This window comes from Diuraphis noxia, unplaced genomic scaffold (assembly GCF_037042655.1).
Source record: "Diuraphis noxia isolate RWA-SAM2 unplaced genomic scaffold, SU_Dnox_SAM2 contig0002, whole genome shotgun sequence".
Taxonomy (NCBI): Eukaryota; Metazoa; Arthropoda; class Insecta; order Hemiptera; family Aphididae; genus Diuraphis; species Diuraphis noxia.
Window position 1 is genome coordinate 17311955 of NW_028301712.1, and position 16874 is coordinate 17328828.

At 31.8% G+C, this 16874-nt stretch overlaps 2 protein-coding genes across 2 annotated transcripts; both read right to left on the minus strand.

Moving 5' to 3' along the window:
* Positions 1–1042: 1042 nt before the first annotated feature.
* Positions 1043–7486, minus strand: LOC107163911 (uncharacterized). The gene is made up of 2 exons (XM_015511547.2): positions 7275–7486; positions 1043–5942 (listed from the first exon to the last, which is right to left on the minus strand). Exon 2 carries the CDS (start codon positions 5883–5885, stop codon positions 2274–2276), a length of 3612 nt encoding a protein of 1203 aa, XP_015367033.2. The 5' UTR covers positions 5886–5942; positions 7275–7486; the 3' UTR covers positions 1043–2273.
* A 3386-nt stretch (positions 7487–10872) lies between these two features.
* Positions 10873–11807, minus strand: LOC107163710 (uncharacterized). Its single transcript, XM_015511255.2, has one exon. It carries the CDS (start codon positions 11596–11598, stop codon positions 10975–10977), a length of 624 nt encoding a protein of 207 aa, XP_015366741.1. The 5' UTR covers positions 11599–11807; the 3' UTR covers positions 10873–10974.
* Between the last annotated feature and the right edge of the window lie 5067 nt (positions 11808–16874).

Sequence of the window (16874 nt, forward strand, 5' to 3'; positions counted from 1 at the left end):
TATTATATTTTATATATCATAAATGAATATTACATTTAATAATAATACTTACCAATTGAAAATATTTCAGTTTTCTAAATTTCTAATGAAGTACATTTAAACAAATGATTGCTTTTGTCATTCACTTTTTTGTCCAAGAGCATAATCTCAATGTTTGTTAAAATGGATGACTTCTATGTTTTAAATAGTTTCTAAAATTGAGAGCATAATTATAGCCAATGATGGTTAAGATGATTTTTAAGAAAAAAATCGGAGTGATTCTAATGAAGATTATGTAAATTTGAAAAATTACAATTTTTTTGATAATTTCACAGAACAATAGAGAACATACATTTCCATTGAACAGAAATAAACCATATTTAATATTAAGTACATTTATTTAAATTCAAAATTAAAGTTAGTAAGAACACATTAACTGTGATTATGTATTGTATATTTATATATTGATTGTTCACAATATTTCAATTTATAAGTAAGTTATGAGCATTTTTAAATTGTAATATTATTTTACATACTCATAATCAATAATTACACTCATATCTAGCTATCGGATTCATATTTTATGAGAACATAAATTCCAATTTAGTTCTTATATGTATGACTTTAAGAGTATACTGCCACTCAGGCATTTAAATACAAGTTTATTGTATTTCAAATTATCTTTAAGTTATAACATTGTTACATTTGTTTTAAGTTTGAGTGTCCAGCATATTGAAATCAACTTTATCGGTTCTATTCAGTACAAATGCTGACAATAATAGAGTAATTGTATATTTTGACAAAATAAGATACATGACACTAGTATAAAATGTGTATTAATACTTGATACTTTAAAGTTATGTATAAGTATATACTCGTAAGTTACAATTTCGATACTGACTAACGCTGCACATAATAACCATATCAATTAACAAATGCAGATAATTTTGTATCCAAAAAGTGGTTCTCCTTAAGGTAAATTTATTATGCTTGTATGATGAAGAAATACATGCCTATGTGATTATTAAGGCAATAAATGAAAAAATCATAAGTAGAAACGTCATTAAAATACTAAAGTATATAAATATATTATATATTTTTGTATAAAATATTTTAAATACATACTGTGTATAGTGAACAATGGACAAATGACAATGTATATATTACAACTTACAAGTACATATATTACCTCATAGCATAGGCGCAACTAGGGTTACAAATCTAGGGGGAGGATACAGCCCGCCTAACAAAACTATGAACTTAAAATATCCCATAGGAGACCATCCCATCCCCCTACATACAATCAAAACAAATTTTAGATTCTGAACAAAAAGAAGATATTTGTGAGGAGGCTAAGCCCCCCCCCCCAGTTGCGTCACTGCCTCATAGATATGTATATTAGTATAAGATAAAATAATAACATGTATAAAAATGTATATCTAAAATAAATATATAAATAAGAAATGGTGAACAACTTGAAGGAAGAAGACATTCAGTTTTAAAAATATAAAATCTTCGTTTCTAAAATGCACTACAACGGCGTTTCAGTAGGTATTGGTCGAAAATAACTCATTCTAAACTTCACCAAGGTTCAATATTAGTTTTGAAAATGGTTTTCAGAAATTAATTTTTCAAACCTAGTGCCTACTAACTTGGCACAGCAGTCGAAGTAAATATTTAATTTAGTCTTCTTCATAAGAGTGTCCACGGCCCCACGGGTCATGCCTGCCATGCACAGACATGACCTGTAAATTTGATCTAACTTACATTGCACATTTTGATGCATAATATGAACCTTTTTTTCTCAATTTCTAATTTCATATTAAGTTTTTTGTTTTTCGTCATATTTATGATTCAGGGTCATATCCCCTATTTTTTTATTTTTTTTTTTTAAGGGGGGAGGAGGATTGGCAGTTTCCCCATCCCCTAGATATGCCACTGTTGTGCATGACCTGCGAATGAGGTCTGGACACGCCTATGGTCTTCTTATTTTTTTAATAAATAATAAAATATTGAAAAATCTAGTTATCGAATATTGTATACACACGCATACATGGTGGCCACTTCAGTTGCCAAATATCTATAGACATTTTATTGCTTACATTTTCACCCCAAATAATTATCTAAACTATTATAATTTTCTTTTTGTCATTTAGTCGACCTCGACACTCTAAGATCCATTCACACGTTCTTGGCGACCAGTTTAACTTCAAACAAGCCGATCGAACAGGTCGAAACTTATAGCTGACATATCGCTAAGACCGGACCGGCGTGTGTGAGATGAGTCTTCAATCTTAACCGTAATACATGTTGCTGTTGGACATCACTACAGCGACTGCGACGGGATGGTCAAAGTGCTGGTTCAGGGCGGGAAAAGGGTGGCCAAACGAGGACTGGCACACGGCACACTCGCACGGCCTGTCACCGGCGTACTGAGGTATTCTGTGTACGTCCGTGGCCGCGGCGAACTGAAGTCTATTTTGGCTGGTGTCGAGCGCGTTCGCGTCTATGAACAGTGGCATGTTCGCTGCGTGGTGGGCGGCCCGATGGGCGACTAGACCGGACGACTGCGTAAACGACTTGCCACACTCGTCGCAGTGGAACGGTTTTTCGCCCGTATGCGTCCGGTTGTGCGTGTTCAACGTCGACTGGCTGCCGAAGGACTTATGGCACACTCCGCACATGAACGGTTTGTCTCTGGGCGGTGCGGCTGGTCGCTTGTTCGTTGTCGTCGGCGCGACTTGGCCGGTCCCGCCGCCCGAATGGTGGTTTCTCTTGTGCAGTACCAGCACGTACGACTGGGTGAACGACTGATGGCAAATGTCGCACACGAACGGCCGTTCGCCCGTGTGCGTTCTCCGGTGCCGAACCATGTCGTTGCGCTTGACGAATGCCTTCTGGCAGAAATCGCACTTGTGCGGCTTCTCGCCGGTGTGTGCGCGCCGCTTGTGCGTCTTCATGCTGCTCAGCAACGCGAAAGTCATGTGGCACACGTCACAGCTGTACGGTTTCTCGCCGGTGTGCGTGCGCCGGTGCGTGGTCAACGTGCCCAGCTGCAAAAAAGTTTTCTGGCATATATCGCATTCGAACAGCTTCTCACCGGTGTGCACCTTTTGATGTTCCTTCAGGTTGCAAGAGTCGATGAACGACTTGTCACACGTGTCGCATTTGAACGGCTTCTCCCGGGTGTGTGTGCGCCGGTGCACTTTTAGTTTGTACGAGTCATTGAACGGCCGCTGGCAAATGTCGCATTCCAATTGTTGACGTTCGCCACGTTTCTTTTTCTGCTTGACCACGTCGTTGACTTTTACAGATGACGTATTTTTCACTTTGACTGTGCCAAGTCTGTGCACTTCCCTGATGTGTTTCAATAACATAGAACTTTCGTCATAAGCTTCTTTACACTTGGCACACTTGAACTTCTGCGGCAACATGATAACGTCTATTTTCTCATTTAGGCCGTTGAGTGCGGTTTGTACTGGTAAGTGGGCACACACAGTGTTTGGTATGGATGACTCTTCGGTAGGCAGTTCATTCGTGACAAGAGGTATATCAGGCTCGCTAGGATACCAGCTCGACCAATTGTCAGTGTAGTCGTCTGCCTCAGATGCATTTGGCAATCCGTAATGATTTGTTGTCCTTGGTTGAGCTAGTGGTACAGTTGTTGGATGTTCGATCGAGTTAATTGGTTGTTGATGGTGGTTCCAATGGGTTCGCTTATGAACTATTAAACTAGAGGATTGAGTGTACGCTTTGGGACAAATATCACACTGGTAAGGTTTCTCCCCGGTGTGAGTGCGTCGGTGAGATACTAGTATTGATGAATAAGCAAACGCCTTGTGGCAATAGTCGCACTGAAATGGTTTTTCTCCCGTATGTATTCGTTTGTGTCTAGCTAGTACAGATAAACCTGTAAAAATCTTGTTACAAATTTCACACTGAAACTGATTTTCTCCATTATGTTTAGCCGTATGTCTAGTCATTCCGTTTATACTAGCGAACGATTTGAAACAAATATGGCATTTAAAAGGCTTATCTGTGTTATTCATTAGCTTTTCTTTTGCACCATTTGTAAATGGTTTAGTCCATTGCGGTACACCAGCGTGTGTACCCTTGTGACGTTCCAAACTACCTTTTTTGGCAAACGCTTTTTGGCATATTTCACATACATATGGTTTGTAACCTGTGTGTAATATTTTATGTTTCCGTAAACTGTTTGCTAGAGTGAACGATTTATAGCAAATATCACATTTATATGGCCTTTCTTGAGTGTGAGTTTTCTTATGGTCTGCTAGATTAGACGAATGAGCAAACGTTTTTTGACATAAATCACAATGAAATGGTTTAACACCGGTATGAATCCTTTTGTGTATGTTTAGCTTAGATTTTTGAGCAAATGCTTTTGGGCATACGTCGCATTTGAATGGCCTTTCTCCAGTATGCATTCTTTTATGCACGATCAAGGTACTAGACAACGAAAATGATTTTTGACATATATAGCATTTAAATGGTTTTTCACGTGTATGTGTACGTTTGTGTTCAATCAGCTTATGCCTAGATGAATAAGGAAAAGTCTTATGACATACATCACAGTCTAACCACCGACCTTCGGGTCTTTTGATAGGAACAACATTATTGTCCGATGAAATACTTACACTGTTTATTGTATTCATAATACCAATATTTTCTCTTCCATTAAACACAGGCTGAATAAATGGTACTGTAAGTTCATTATTACTTTGAATTGGATCTTTAGTGCTATTAGGATCCGTTTCACTTTGAAACCAATTTGACCAACTGTAACTAAAATCTCCAACTGAAGGTGTTGGAACACTTGTCTCCCATAAACCTGTCGTAGACGTTGTAGGTATTTCTGAAAAAATATTTTTCTGCATGGTGTTTTGAGTATTTGAAATCTGTTGTGCATTTAGGACATGTAGAGGCATATGAGGTATTTCTCCTGTATGAGTTCGCTTATGTGCAATTAAACTAGCCGAGTTAGTAAACGATCGTTCGCACGTATCACATGCAAATGGTCTTTCACCTGTGTGTTTTCTTTTGTGTATGATCAACCCAGACGACTGTGTAAAAGATTTATCACACATATCGCAATGAAACGGTTTTACACCTGTATGAGTTCGCAAATGCCGCTCTAAGTCACCACTCTTCACAAATGCTTTTGAACAAAAAATACATTTATGAGGTTTTTCACCTGTATGCGTTCTCTTGTGTGAATTTAAACTGCTTGATAGGGTAAACATTTTTTGACATACATCACATTTATATGGCTGTTCACCTGTATGTGTACGTATGTGTGCCACTAACGTTCCAGATGTTGCAAAAACTTTTTGACAAAACTCACATTTAAATGGTTTCTCTCCGGTATGAGTTCTTTTATGATTTATTAAAATATGTGAATGAGAAAAAGCTTTATGACAAATGTCACATCTATAAGGTTTTATGCCAGTATGAGTTTTTACATGATTTTTCAAGCTGTAAAAATTAGAAAAACCTCTATAGCAAGTTTCACAACGAAATGGTTTTACCCCACTATGTGTCTGTATATGTTGGATTAATTTTGTCTTGTTTGTAAAAGATTTTGAACACAGTTCACACTGGTGATGTTTATATTTAAAATAAGATTCATTTTTTGACAAACCGGGTAATTTCTTAATAATAGGAACTACTTTATCAGTAACTATACATTTCTCTGAGCAACAAGATAATTTTAAATGTCTTTCTATGTGTGTACGTTTGTAGTATACTGCCTTACATTTATAACATATATATTCTACTGGAAAGATAGTTTCCACTTCAATTTTATCCATTTCAATATGCCTGGACTCAATTGGATTTTGAAACGATTCATTTTGAATCACTGATGTTTTTGCAAGGTGTTCTGTCATTTTGTTTGTAAGTATTACTTATTTTGACCACCAATTTAATCCTCTTCATTTAAATGGCTAAAATAATAATAAAAAAAACATTATAAAATATTTATATTTAATTTTTATAGTATATAGTATATAGCGTGATTAAATTATATTACCATTAGACTTTAAAACCTAAAACCTTTGGTAATAAAACACCACATGTCCACATATGGTAGCTAAATAAATAGAACTTACATATAGGTTAGGCTCTTGGCCTATACGACATGTATAGATTGATCTAGCTTAGTCTGAGCTACAGTAAAATGCCTGATTAGAAAGCAATGATGAAAAAAATAACTTTTTTTAAAAACAATAATTATACCACTGAATAAATTTTGTTAGTATAATATTACAGTAAATAATAATAGTTTAATCTATTTTATTCAATTACTGACATTTAAAATTCCAAACACAAAATAAATGGTATTTATATAGTGATCCATATATAAGTACACAGAAAATTAATACCTATATAAAAATAATTTTGCTATACAAAGATTGTATTAGGCTATATTAATGGTACATATTGAAGTGTTTATATTGTATTTCTAGTTATATTGATACAAAAAAAATGAAACATATTTCCTGTCGAAACAACATTTAAATAATACGTAGGTAATAAAAAACATTTTTTCCATACTATCATATTATAATACAGATCAGGCTAGTAGGGGCCATCAAAATTGAAAGTACATATTTAAATGACGATGAGATTATTTTTTACTATCATTATTTTATTATTAAATCTAAATATTTTTCTTAAAATAAGTAAGTATAGGCAACATCAAAAACCGAAAACTTTAAAAAAAAAAGATTCAATTCAACATCACACATAATAAATTTCTTTTCAGAGGGCTAGATAAGATTTGTCTACGGGCCGCCATTTGGAGAACCCCAATATAGACAGGGCAGGTCTTAGGGGTGGGCTAGCTGGGCGACCACCCAGGGCGCCAATATGTCATGGGCGCCTTCTGAGTTCAGATATTAATTTTTTAATAATAGTTTTTATAAATTCAAATTATTTTTAATACCAACCAACCTGGTAATATTTTGAAATTTAATAAGTAAGCAGATTTAAAAATATTATAAATATAATATGAGTTTTGATTTCATATTTTGTTTGAGATATAAATAAAATTAATTATGAGTAGATTATGAAAGAATATTAATTTTTATATTGCATTTAAGTAAAAAAAAATAGTCATTTCAGTAATCCAACAGACTTCTAGTACTATAAATTATAATATAGTCCCAGAAATACGAGTGACGTTAAAATTCAATATAAATTAAATATTACAATTAATTTTTATTGTATAGGTAAATGCAAGAAATTACTAAAAATATTTAATTGAATCTACTTACTAGCTGTGAGATTTTACCGGGAAACCATTTAAATACTTAAGAGGATAATATTGGTGGCCAAAAATAATTTATACTAAACACATTTAATAATTGTATTATTATTTTTTTTTTAGAAAAAATAAACATAGTACTATATAGTATATAGCATCATCTTTTCGATAATAAATCAGTAGACAATAACTGTTTTTGTAAATATTAAAATCAAAATCAAAACATTTATTAACACAAATAATAAATCATTATACCTTATCAACAGTTTGTTTTCATTAGAGATATGTCGATAGATAGTAGCGATAGTAGCCACAATCAAATGGTTACTAACAAATCTGGTTTATGGTATCACTTGGTATATAATCAAATTTTAAAAATATTGACCGGGAAGATTTGGGTATGGCGAAAGCCCATGGTGTGTATTAATCAACTTTTAAAATGTGTCCGAATGGCGAACACTCCGAACTTTTATAAACGCTGTAAACAAATATGATCCAGAGTATATATCCAAGTGTATAATTTTAACTCATGCCGCTCCCCTAATCAATACACATAAAAGAGGTAGGATTTTAAACAGGCTACGAAGTACACGGGTTTAACTAGTAGGTTTTATTTATTTATTTTGTTGATATGTTTTCTTTTTTCAACAGAACTATTTACTTACACAATCGTAATCTAATTCAATATTGACACTGGAGTTTTATACACATGTTTACAATTATTTCTGTGTTGTCATTTATTTGACAATATTAACTTAAAGGCTGCGGTGTCTAAATATAACATTTTTAAATTCATTATTTTCAATTATTGATAACATAGAATAATCGAGAATAATAACATGCTTGACTACATTAGAGGGAAATAGGGAATCGTCAACCTTAGAATATATTCTTGTAATTGGACGAAGATAGATTTAAAATTTATAAAGTTATTATTATTAACCATGCGGATCAATATCGCCAATCAAATTATTTAAAAAGCTTAGACGAACAAAATTATCAACTTATATAACTTTTTACTAACGTTCATTTATTGCTTTACGGCTATCATATAAATAAAAATATACTATTTGAACTAAAGCTTAATAGTTTAATATTTATATTCAATTTCAGGTGTTGATGACGTCCACGTCCTACAACATTGTATCTGTCATGTTGAAAACATTTGGGTTGTAAGAAGATGCTCCACAGAATAAATAATCAACTACACTTCGTTATCAACAACTTTAAATATTTATATAGAAATTGGGTTTACAAAAAATATTATGTAATTCAGTAATTAACTATATAGTATTCAATTATAATATGTAATAATTGAGTATTTCAAAGCTAAAGAAAAATTCTCTGCTAGATGGCAGTGCTTATTTTTTTACCGACTCAACTAAAATTTAAAAAAAAAACCCATTAAATTATATTAATAACCTATTTATTTATTTTCATATTCACTGACGGTAACTAATTTTTAAACACGAGTTTGATATAAATACAGAATTTAAATTATACATTAATATACCTACATTAGTGATAAGTCAATAACAAATTGACAACCGATTAGATACTCTTTTTTTTAGTAAAATCTTTAAATTCGTTGAACATTTAACCATAACCATAACCTAACCTAACCATAAATCGTGGACTAAATAAACAATTGATTGCAGTTATCCACGTGTAGTTACTATAAGAATAATACATTCTCTCGTCCCACAACGTCACAACTCTTTAGAATTTCAGACTTCAACAATCCAAATTTTGTGCATACAGTTTTCAAAGTGAATCTTCACGTAATTGTATTTTATTTTCATTTAACATTTTTGTGTTAATAAATTTGTAGTTTGTAAAATAATTGTGACCTTAGAGTTAAGTTTCATTGACGATTAGGTCTGCAGGAACTCGATTTCAGACATCTCAATTCTCAAGTGCTTCGATATTTGATCATATTTTACATAAAATATAAACAAATATTTAACGAAAAGTACGTACTATGTTATACACTTATAAAGTTATAACTTGCATAAGGTACTGTATAAGGAAATTATTCAATGGTTTTGTGATACCAGGTATAACAAGCAGATGAGACGAAATGAGACTTAAAATATTTCTAACACATTTCACATACATTACCCAATACCCATACCAAGATATACAAGATTTTATGGTTTTTGTATATCTGGTATGAATATTAGTTTATTATAATTTAATATGTTAAAACTAGAATTAAAAAAAAAATGTTTTGAGGAAGTACACAATAGTAACTCACTCTACTAGCGTGATAAATTCCCGGTTTGTAAGACATTTTTATATTATTACACAACGAAATAAACTAAAATACCATACACAATTACAGAGTATAATTAAATTAAAATTCATTGTTTGCAAATTCGTAACTCTACGATACCAATATACCATGTTATGATTTATAAACAGTACTCAGTAGGTAATGAATAAAAAACTCATTAAAATGTGAATTGGCGTGCGGTAATAAATAACTAATAAACAAGTAGGTAATTATAATTTTCATTTACTATAAACGATTCAGAACAGAATATAGTTTCGATGTAATTAAATGTAGTAGCCTATAATGTGTTGGCAACATAATATAAACTTGGACAATTAGATAAATGAAAATAACAATAGTTATTATGTGTGTATAATATATTATAAATTGTACCTAATGTACTAATGATTCAACTTCAACACATTAGAGTAAGTAGTTATATACTTATATATATAGTGAATTACTGTTTTGTCATTTGACCACATCGAAAATAGTTTTTAACAATTTTAATATTCTCGTTTTGTTTTATTTTAAAGTTAAATATTTTCAATATTTGTGTATCTAATTTAAAATATACCTATTACTTACCTATCTACCTGCATCGTATTATTATGTGTATTAATTAATTATACAACAATACATTATTATAGAAACTTACTTAATTACGAAACCCGTCCATGATTTAACAAGCTTCTGCAGCCATACCGGCTATATACTATACATATATGGTATAATATAATATGTGCTTCACTGTACCCACGAAATACGATAGATAGCAAACAAGGCCTAAGTATTTTTGTTTTAAAATTGAACATGTATATATATATTAACATTATAACAATATTTTCATACTAATTTTTTTTTTTTAATTACAAAAATTTAGGTATAAGTTCTGCTATAAAAACTGAATACATTATTATTGAAGTCCGCGTCTAATATAGAAATATAATGTGCGATGTGCCTACACCCTACATTCGACATGAATGTACTAATACCTATTGATAAGCGATAACTTTCTATCATTAAACTTCTTGATTTATTGTCGTTTATATTGAAATGTTTGGCGTCGAATTTGTTCTATGGATTTTAACATAAATGTGCAATGTAAACTATGTTTGTAACTTGTATTTATTAAAACCAGTGTAGTAGAAACAAAAATTCGTTGAAATACGTATATAATGTTTCTTCAATACCCCAGGGCCCGAACCCACCTAACCAATAAAAGTTTCAAAGTTCTAACTCAAATACTTTTTTTTTATATGCAAATAGACTAATAATATTCAATATTGAGTGCAAAAATGAGGCTTTTAAGGTAATGCAATTTTAATAAATATAAAATAAAATTTTAGTATATTATGAAATAAATATTGTGAACCAGTAATCATGACGGAAATCGCATGGTTGGCGGCTCATAGGTTTGGGTTCCGTCTGTGCTTCACGGCTTTTTCTTCGACGATTTTTTGCTGGTGATGGCGAAAGCACCGTAAGGGCCGTTGTCGAATTTCCCTTGGAACCCAGGTCCCGCCTTGCTGGTGGCGTCGATCTCGAAACCGATGGGTCTGCATCCGTTATTGGCCGCGTACTTTATCTTGATGGCGAACTTGACCGGGGCGCCGTTCTTTTTGCCCAGCTGTTCACGCGTCCACTTTTCGAACTCGTCCCAGCGGTTTAGCAGGCTGCTTTGCGCGTTTATTTTCCTGTTGACGCTCCGGTGCTGCGGCACCAGGTTCCACGTTTCGATGGGCCCGCCGAAAACGGACGCCACCACGTGTCCCTGTTCATCGTCCGCCTCCCTGTCCAGCTCGGCCATCCGCCTCTTCCACTTGTCGCCCGAGAAATTCGTCCTGGTCGTCGACAGCGCGTACAGTTCGCCCTTCACGCCAGTGGTCACCGAGGAAGGATTGCCGTTCTTGCACGTCATCGTCGACGTGGTCACTTCGATTTGGTTCTTGCCGAGCAGCGTGTATTTAGTGGACGCCCCGACGTTGTCCACGACCACCGCTCCGATCAACAGCAGCACGGCGTACGCCACCTGCGCATTCGCGTTGTTTCTCCACATGTCAGCCACACTTGTCTTCTGTCACTGGCCGAAAAAAAATGTCACCATAGGAAAGTATTATCTGTTGCGGTATGTTATTACTTAGACGCGCTTATTGACGACTAAACAACTTGAAAATAGTTAGGTACCTAGTTATAAAATAAGATGGTCGTATATTAAAATTATCGCCTCTCGAAGTGACACTACCTATTATTCTAATGTGCTACGGTCGTATTTATACAGCGTTAGTAATGGACAGCGCACTATTGAACAAGTAATATCGAATTATTCGATAGTCCGGCGCAATCGAACTACTGAATATATTCGATACTATATAATCAAATGAGTATTTAATATTATATTAATTGAATCACAATTTTGATAGTTTGGTAAACACTAAGAATCGAAAGCCATTCGATAGTGCCAAATCACATAATCACTAGTTCACGTGCAGAGTAGATTGGTAGGTTTGTTGGTACGCAAATCACGCCGCGCCGTAAAAATACCTGCAGGTAATATAATTATTTATTATTGCCGTTGTGGGTTTTTCACCAGTGTTTTCGAATAAAACGCAATATTTTAACGACAGGGAATCCCACTGTGAATATATTATAATAATGCAATTTGTAGGTACAACGAGTAATATTATAAATAATGTACGATAAGCTCCAATACCATTGTATCAGTGGACAGTGGACAGTGATAGTAATAATATAATAAAATGTGGGTGTAGGTTTTATTATACGCTTAGTTCCTTTTATATTATTAATGTATCGTATTAGAATAGCTGATATCCAAGTCACTAAATATCAAATAATAAAGTAGGTGTATACTGAATTGAAATCGACGTTCAGCTGCGAATAATTAAAATCATACACTGGTAGATGAATGAAATATGAATACGATTTTCAAGGCTGGGTATGGACGAGTTTAAAAGTTAAAGTCAAATTACTTTTAAAATAATTTAATAATTAAATTATGAAACTAGTAACTAAATTTAAACGAGTTACGTTTTTTAAATGTAACTTATATTTTACTGAGTTAATTTTTTCCATGACAATAACCTATTATTAGTAGTTACTACTAGATAGAAGATTACTTAAAAACATAAAAAAAAAAATGATTCTGCGTAAATGCGTTTTGTCTATGTTGCGCATGGACCAAAGAGAGTAAACAAAAAGTGCGCTCACATCCTCTTAAAACTTTTCCCTAAATGTTTACCGAATATCAATTGTATTCATTACTTTTCTAATTCCTAGATTTAATTTTAGATCAACTAGGTACATGGTCGTTTTATGATCAAATAGGTCTAAATTAAGTGGCTTAATAATTTAGTATCAAAGTCCATAGATATTTTCGAAAATAAATTATGATGTTCAAGAAAAATATAAGCTACCTACTTTTATAAATTATGTACAGCGATATTTTGAATCATAATACCAATCTAATTAATGACTATTTTTTTTAAATGATTGATCAATAATAATTATAAAGATTTACAGTAATGACATAAATACATAATATTATTATTATCCATTTTCAATTTATAAATCAGATAATCAATAAAAACTATAACTGGGCTTATAGTTCATTTGTTAATTATCATTGACTGTAAATAGGAGTCTATAAATATTAGTATTTGCAATCAATGGAATTATATACAGTAATATCATAGTTAGGTAGGTACTTAAAATTTATGTTTATAACTTTATCAGTAATACGTGAATACGTCGAACGATCATTATCGACATGCCTCGGGATAAGTATTTACTGTTAAATTATCACCGGGCAGAAACTATATACAGAATATTTCTATAACATTCAACAAATTATATAATATTGACATTATTAGACGATATTGTTTAGGTAAAACGATTTCACTAGTCATTTATAACCACTTAATTTCATGGATATTATCATAATATGGTAAATTGGTAACACAGTAGCGTAAATAGGAATCGTATTAATTATTCACTATGGGCCAATTGACCACTAGTCAAGCTTAATTAAAGCATAGCACTAACACGGCTATAACTAGACAACTATATAGACATTTTTGAGGAGTCGGCTAGTCGGGTGGTTTTAATTATGGCATAAACAATACATATAGAGGTTACCACTAAAGAATTGTAAATTATAAATATTTATTATTATAATAAAAATAATATATGCAATTCATTTTATGTTATTTTTAATGTCATATTATGACGAATCATCGTCAAAACATGTCTTGATAGTAAAATATTTTTGGTAGATTCCTTAAACACGTTTTTAATTAACCTAATGTGTTGAAACTTAAAAATCCCCTGTAAACAATGTTAATAGATACCTAAACAGTGCCGCAACTACAATTTTTGGGCCCCAGGGTGACTAAGAATTAGTGCCCCATTTTTTAGCATGTCAGACACTTGTTAATGGTTTCATTTTCCGACCCTTTTTCATCTAGTAATTCAAATATACATCAATATGACAATATGTACATTAAAATTCACAAATTCACAAAGCACATCAATAAATAAGAATTCTAAATTTTATAATGATAACCAAATTTAATTACAAAAACATAGAGGTCAACCTAGTTTTTATGTTGTTATGTTTTATTTTATTTTATATTTTATTTTTTTTTTAAGTTGTTATGCAATGTATATCCTCCAAACCAATCAACAAAATAAAAAAAGTAACAACAAAACTTAATAAGTTAATTTTTAAAATTTGAAAGTTGAAACAATTACTTAAATTACCTACTTGAAACAAATAGGAATCAATGTATTCTTTAACTTCATTATTTTGACTTTTAAGTTGGAAAACTGTGATATAATATTGTCTAATGATAATTCAGCAGTTCGTTATTCTATGTTTAGCACTGCTATGTTTGACAAGCGCATTTGTCCCATTGAATTTCTTAAATAATTTTTATTAGTTTTAATTTTGAAAATGATCTTTCTGCGGTGGCAAATGTAACTGGAACAGGTCAAAAAAAAGAATACAAGCTGCTAAAACTTTTGAATAGCTAGTTGAAAAATTGTGCTGTATAATAAATATTGCCAAATCGCGGATAGACTTTAAATTGTTGTAAACTTCGTCAAAATATTTTGTTAGTGTATTTTGTAGATAAATGGAAATCTATTTCTAAAAAATGTAATGAACCATCGAAGTATGCGAACATAACTCTTAAACGATGATGGTTATCGCTTATTACTTGTTATAAAAGTATTAAAGAATTTCGGTGAAATTTAAATTCTAGAATTCAATAATTTATATTATAGACTATCAAAAAATAAAAACCTTTAGGTATGACGTAAAAATTATGTACGTGCCACGAGGTATGATCATGTACTTATATTGTATAATATATTGCATTCGCATATTATATCTATGTAAAGCCGTATACAACCAATGTTTTAAAAACTTTTAATTGAACCTGAAATATATACTCCACTGTGGTAATGGTTAACGTGGCTTACACCGGCGAATGCTCCGATTGTGTATACTTCCCTACATACTGTGTTAAATATCGTAAGACATACTTGAGAAATAAAAAACCTGACAACCTTGGTTGAACTGTCTATCAGTATAAATTTTACTCGTGCAGATAAAGGTAAAAAATTATCGAGATGAAATCATTAATTATTAACGAGTTATTGAGATGGGGAAAACATCGGTTAAAAGATTATCATTATACGAGTATTACATCTATAACTTATACAAACGTCAAACATACAATTATAAATAAATATTATTTTATATACGCGTATTATATATTTTTAATTATAAACTGTATTTGATATATTTAATAATTTGGTATTAACTAGTATAATATTGCATAGGTTATTCAATTTTTTCAATAAATTGCAACCATACATTTTCACATTTATATTTATGCTAGAAAATAGTAGTTATATCTTAAATTTTAAAGAAATAAATAATAATTTTTTTGGTGGGGGGGAGTGTTGCTCCGGGGCTCGATATGTTCAAATACGGACCTGGTATTTGAGTGGTTCACTGTGGTTTGCACTTATTGTTACCGCTCCTTGGTAACTCTTCTTTATTTCGCAAATCGAACATTTCCTACAAGGCTCCAAATGTTTTGATACACCATATACGATTGCCCTGACCAGTGACCACCGTACAGAAAAATCGGAAGACGAATCCGAAACCCACTTATTACGGTATAAATTATTACGCTAAACTTATAAAAAAAATCCAATCACATTTTGAATTACCTACCTTAACTAACTATGACTAACTGTAAGATACACATTCGTTTTCAGCATACAAATCAAAAAAGGATTATCCGGTACAATATAATTATATTATAGACATACCAAATATCCAATTATAATTTTCGCAATCCTCATGCAGAGTTATTAAGGTAAAATATATAAGTACGTATTAAAATGTTATAGTCGTCCAAAAATCTTAAATTATTTATAAGTATTATTTTAGTATATTTATTATATGGTGATCATGCGTGGATGACGAACTTAAATATCTACCAGGTGAAAAGCGTCGTCAGAGGCGGATAGGCAAAAAAAAATTTACCGGGAAAATATTTATGGGGCGACATTAATTATTCTACTATATATGGTCAGGGATACCAAAACTTTTTTTCCAATGAAACCTAAAAACAATTACACAGATATTAGATATAGATGAAAGATGAATAATATAAAATAATTCAATAACTAAGTTTTTGAAAACTTAAAAATTTATTTTGATTATACATGTTATAGGTATTTCATACAGAATACAAATTTGCTTAGACGCTAAGTAAAAATTAATTGAAGGTCCTAAATGTAAAAAACCCTATGGATTCCATCTTGGAAAAATTTACACCACTGCATATTGGAAGGGGGCGCCGGTAGGCGGTAATACGGGGGCGCACCGGGAAAGTCCCGGTATCCCGGTGGGCCTATCCGCCCCTGAGCGTCGTTTAAAACTATAATTCTGAAAATTATGTTTTTAGATAATATTGTTCAAACAAGAAACAAGTACATAAATAATATTAATTAAAATAAACAGGCAACTAATATATAGGTATCTCGGTAATTTTGAAATTAATTACCATTTTTTTGATAGACAACTGATATCGAATATTTTAAATTGTATGTTTATTATTCTAAAATATTAATAAAATAAGTATCTATTTGAAGAGGACTATTCTTTAATTGTATTAAAATGTATTTAAAAATTAGTGCCATTTTGTGAACTATATATAATATGATAATAATAATTTTAAATAATACTTATTATTGAACTTATAATGATTTTGCATTACCTGGAAAAACCTACATGAC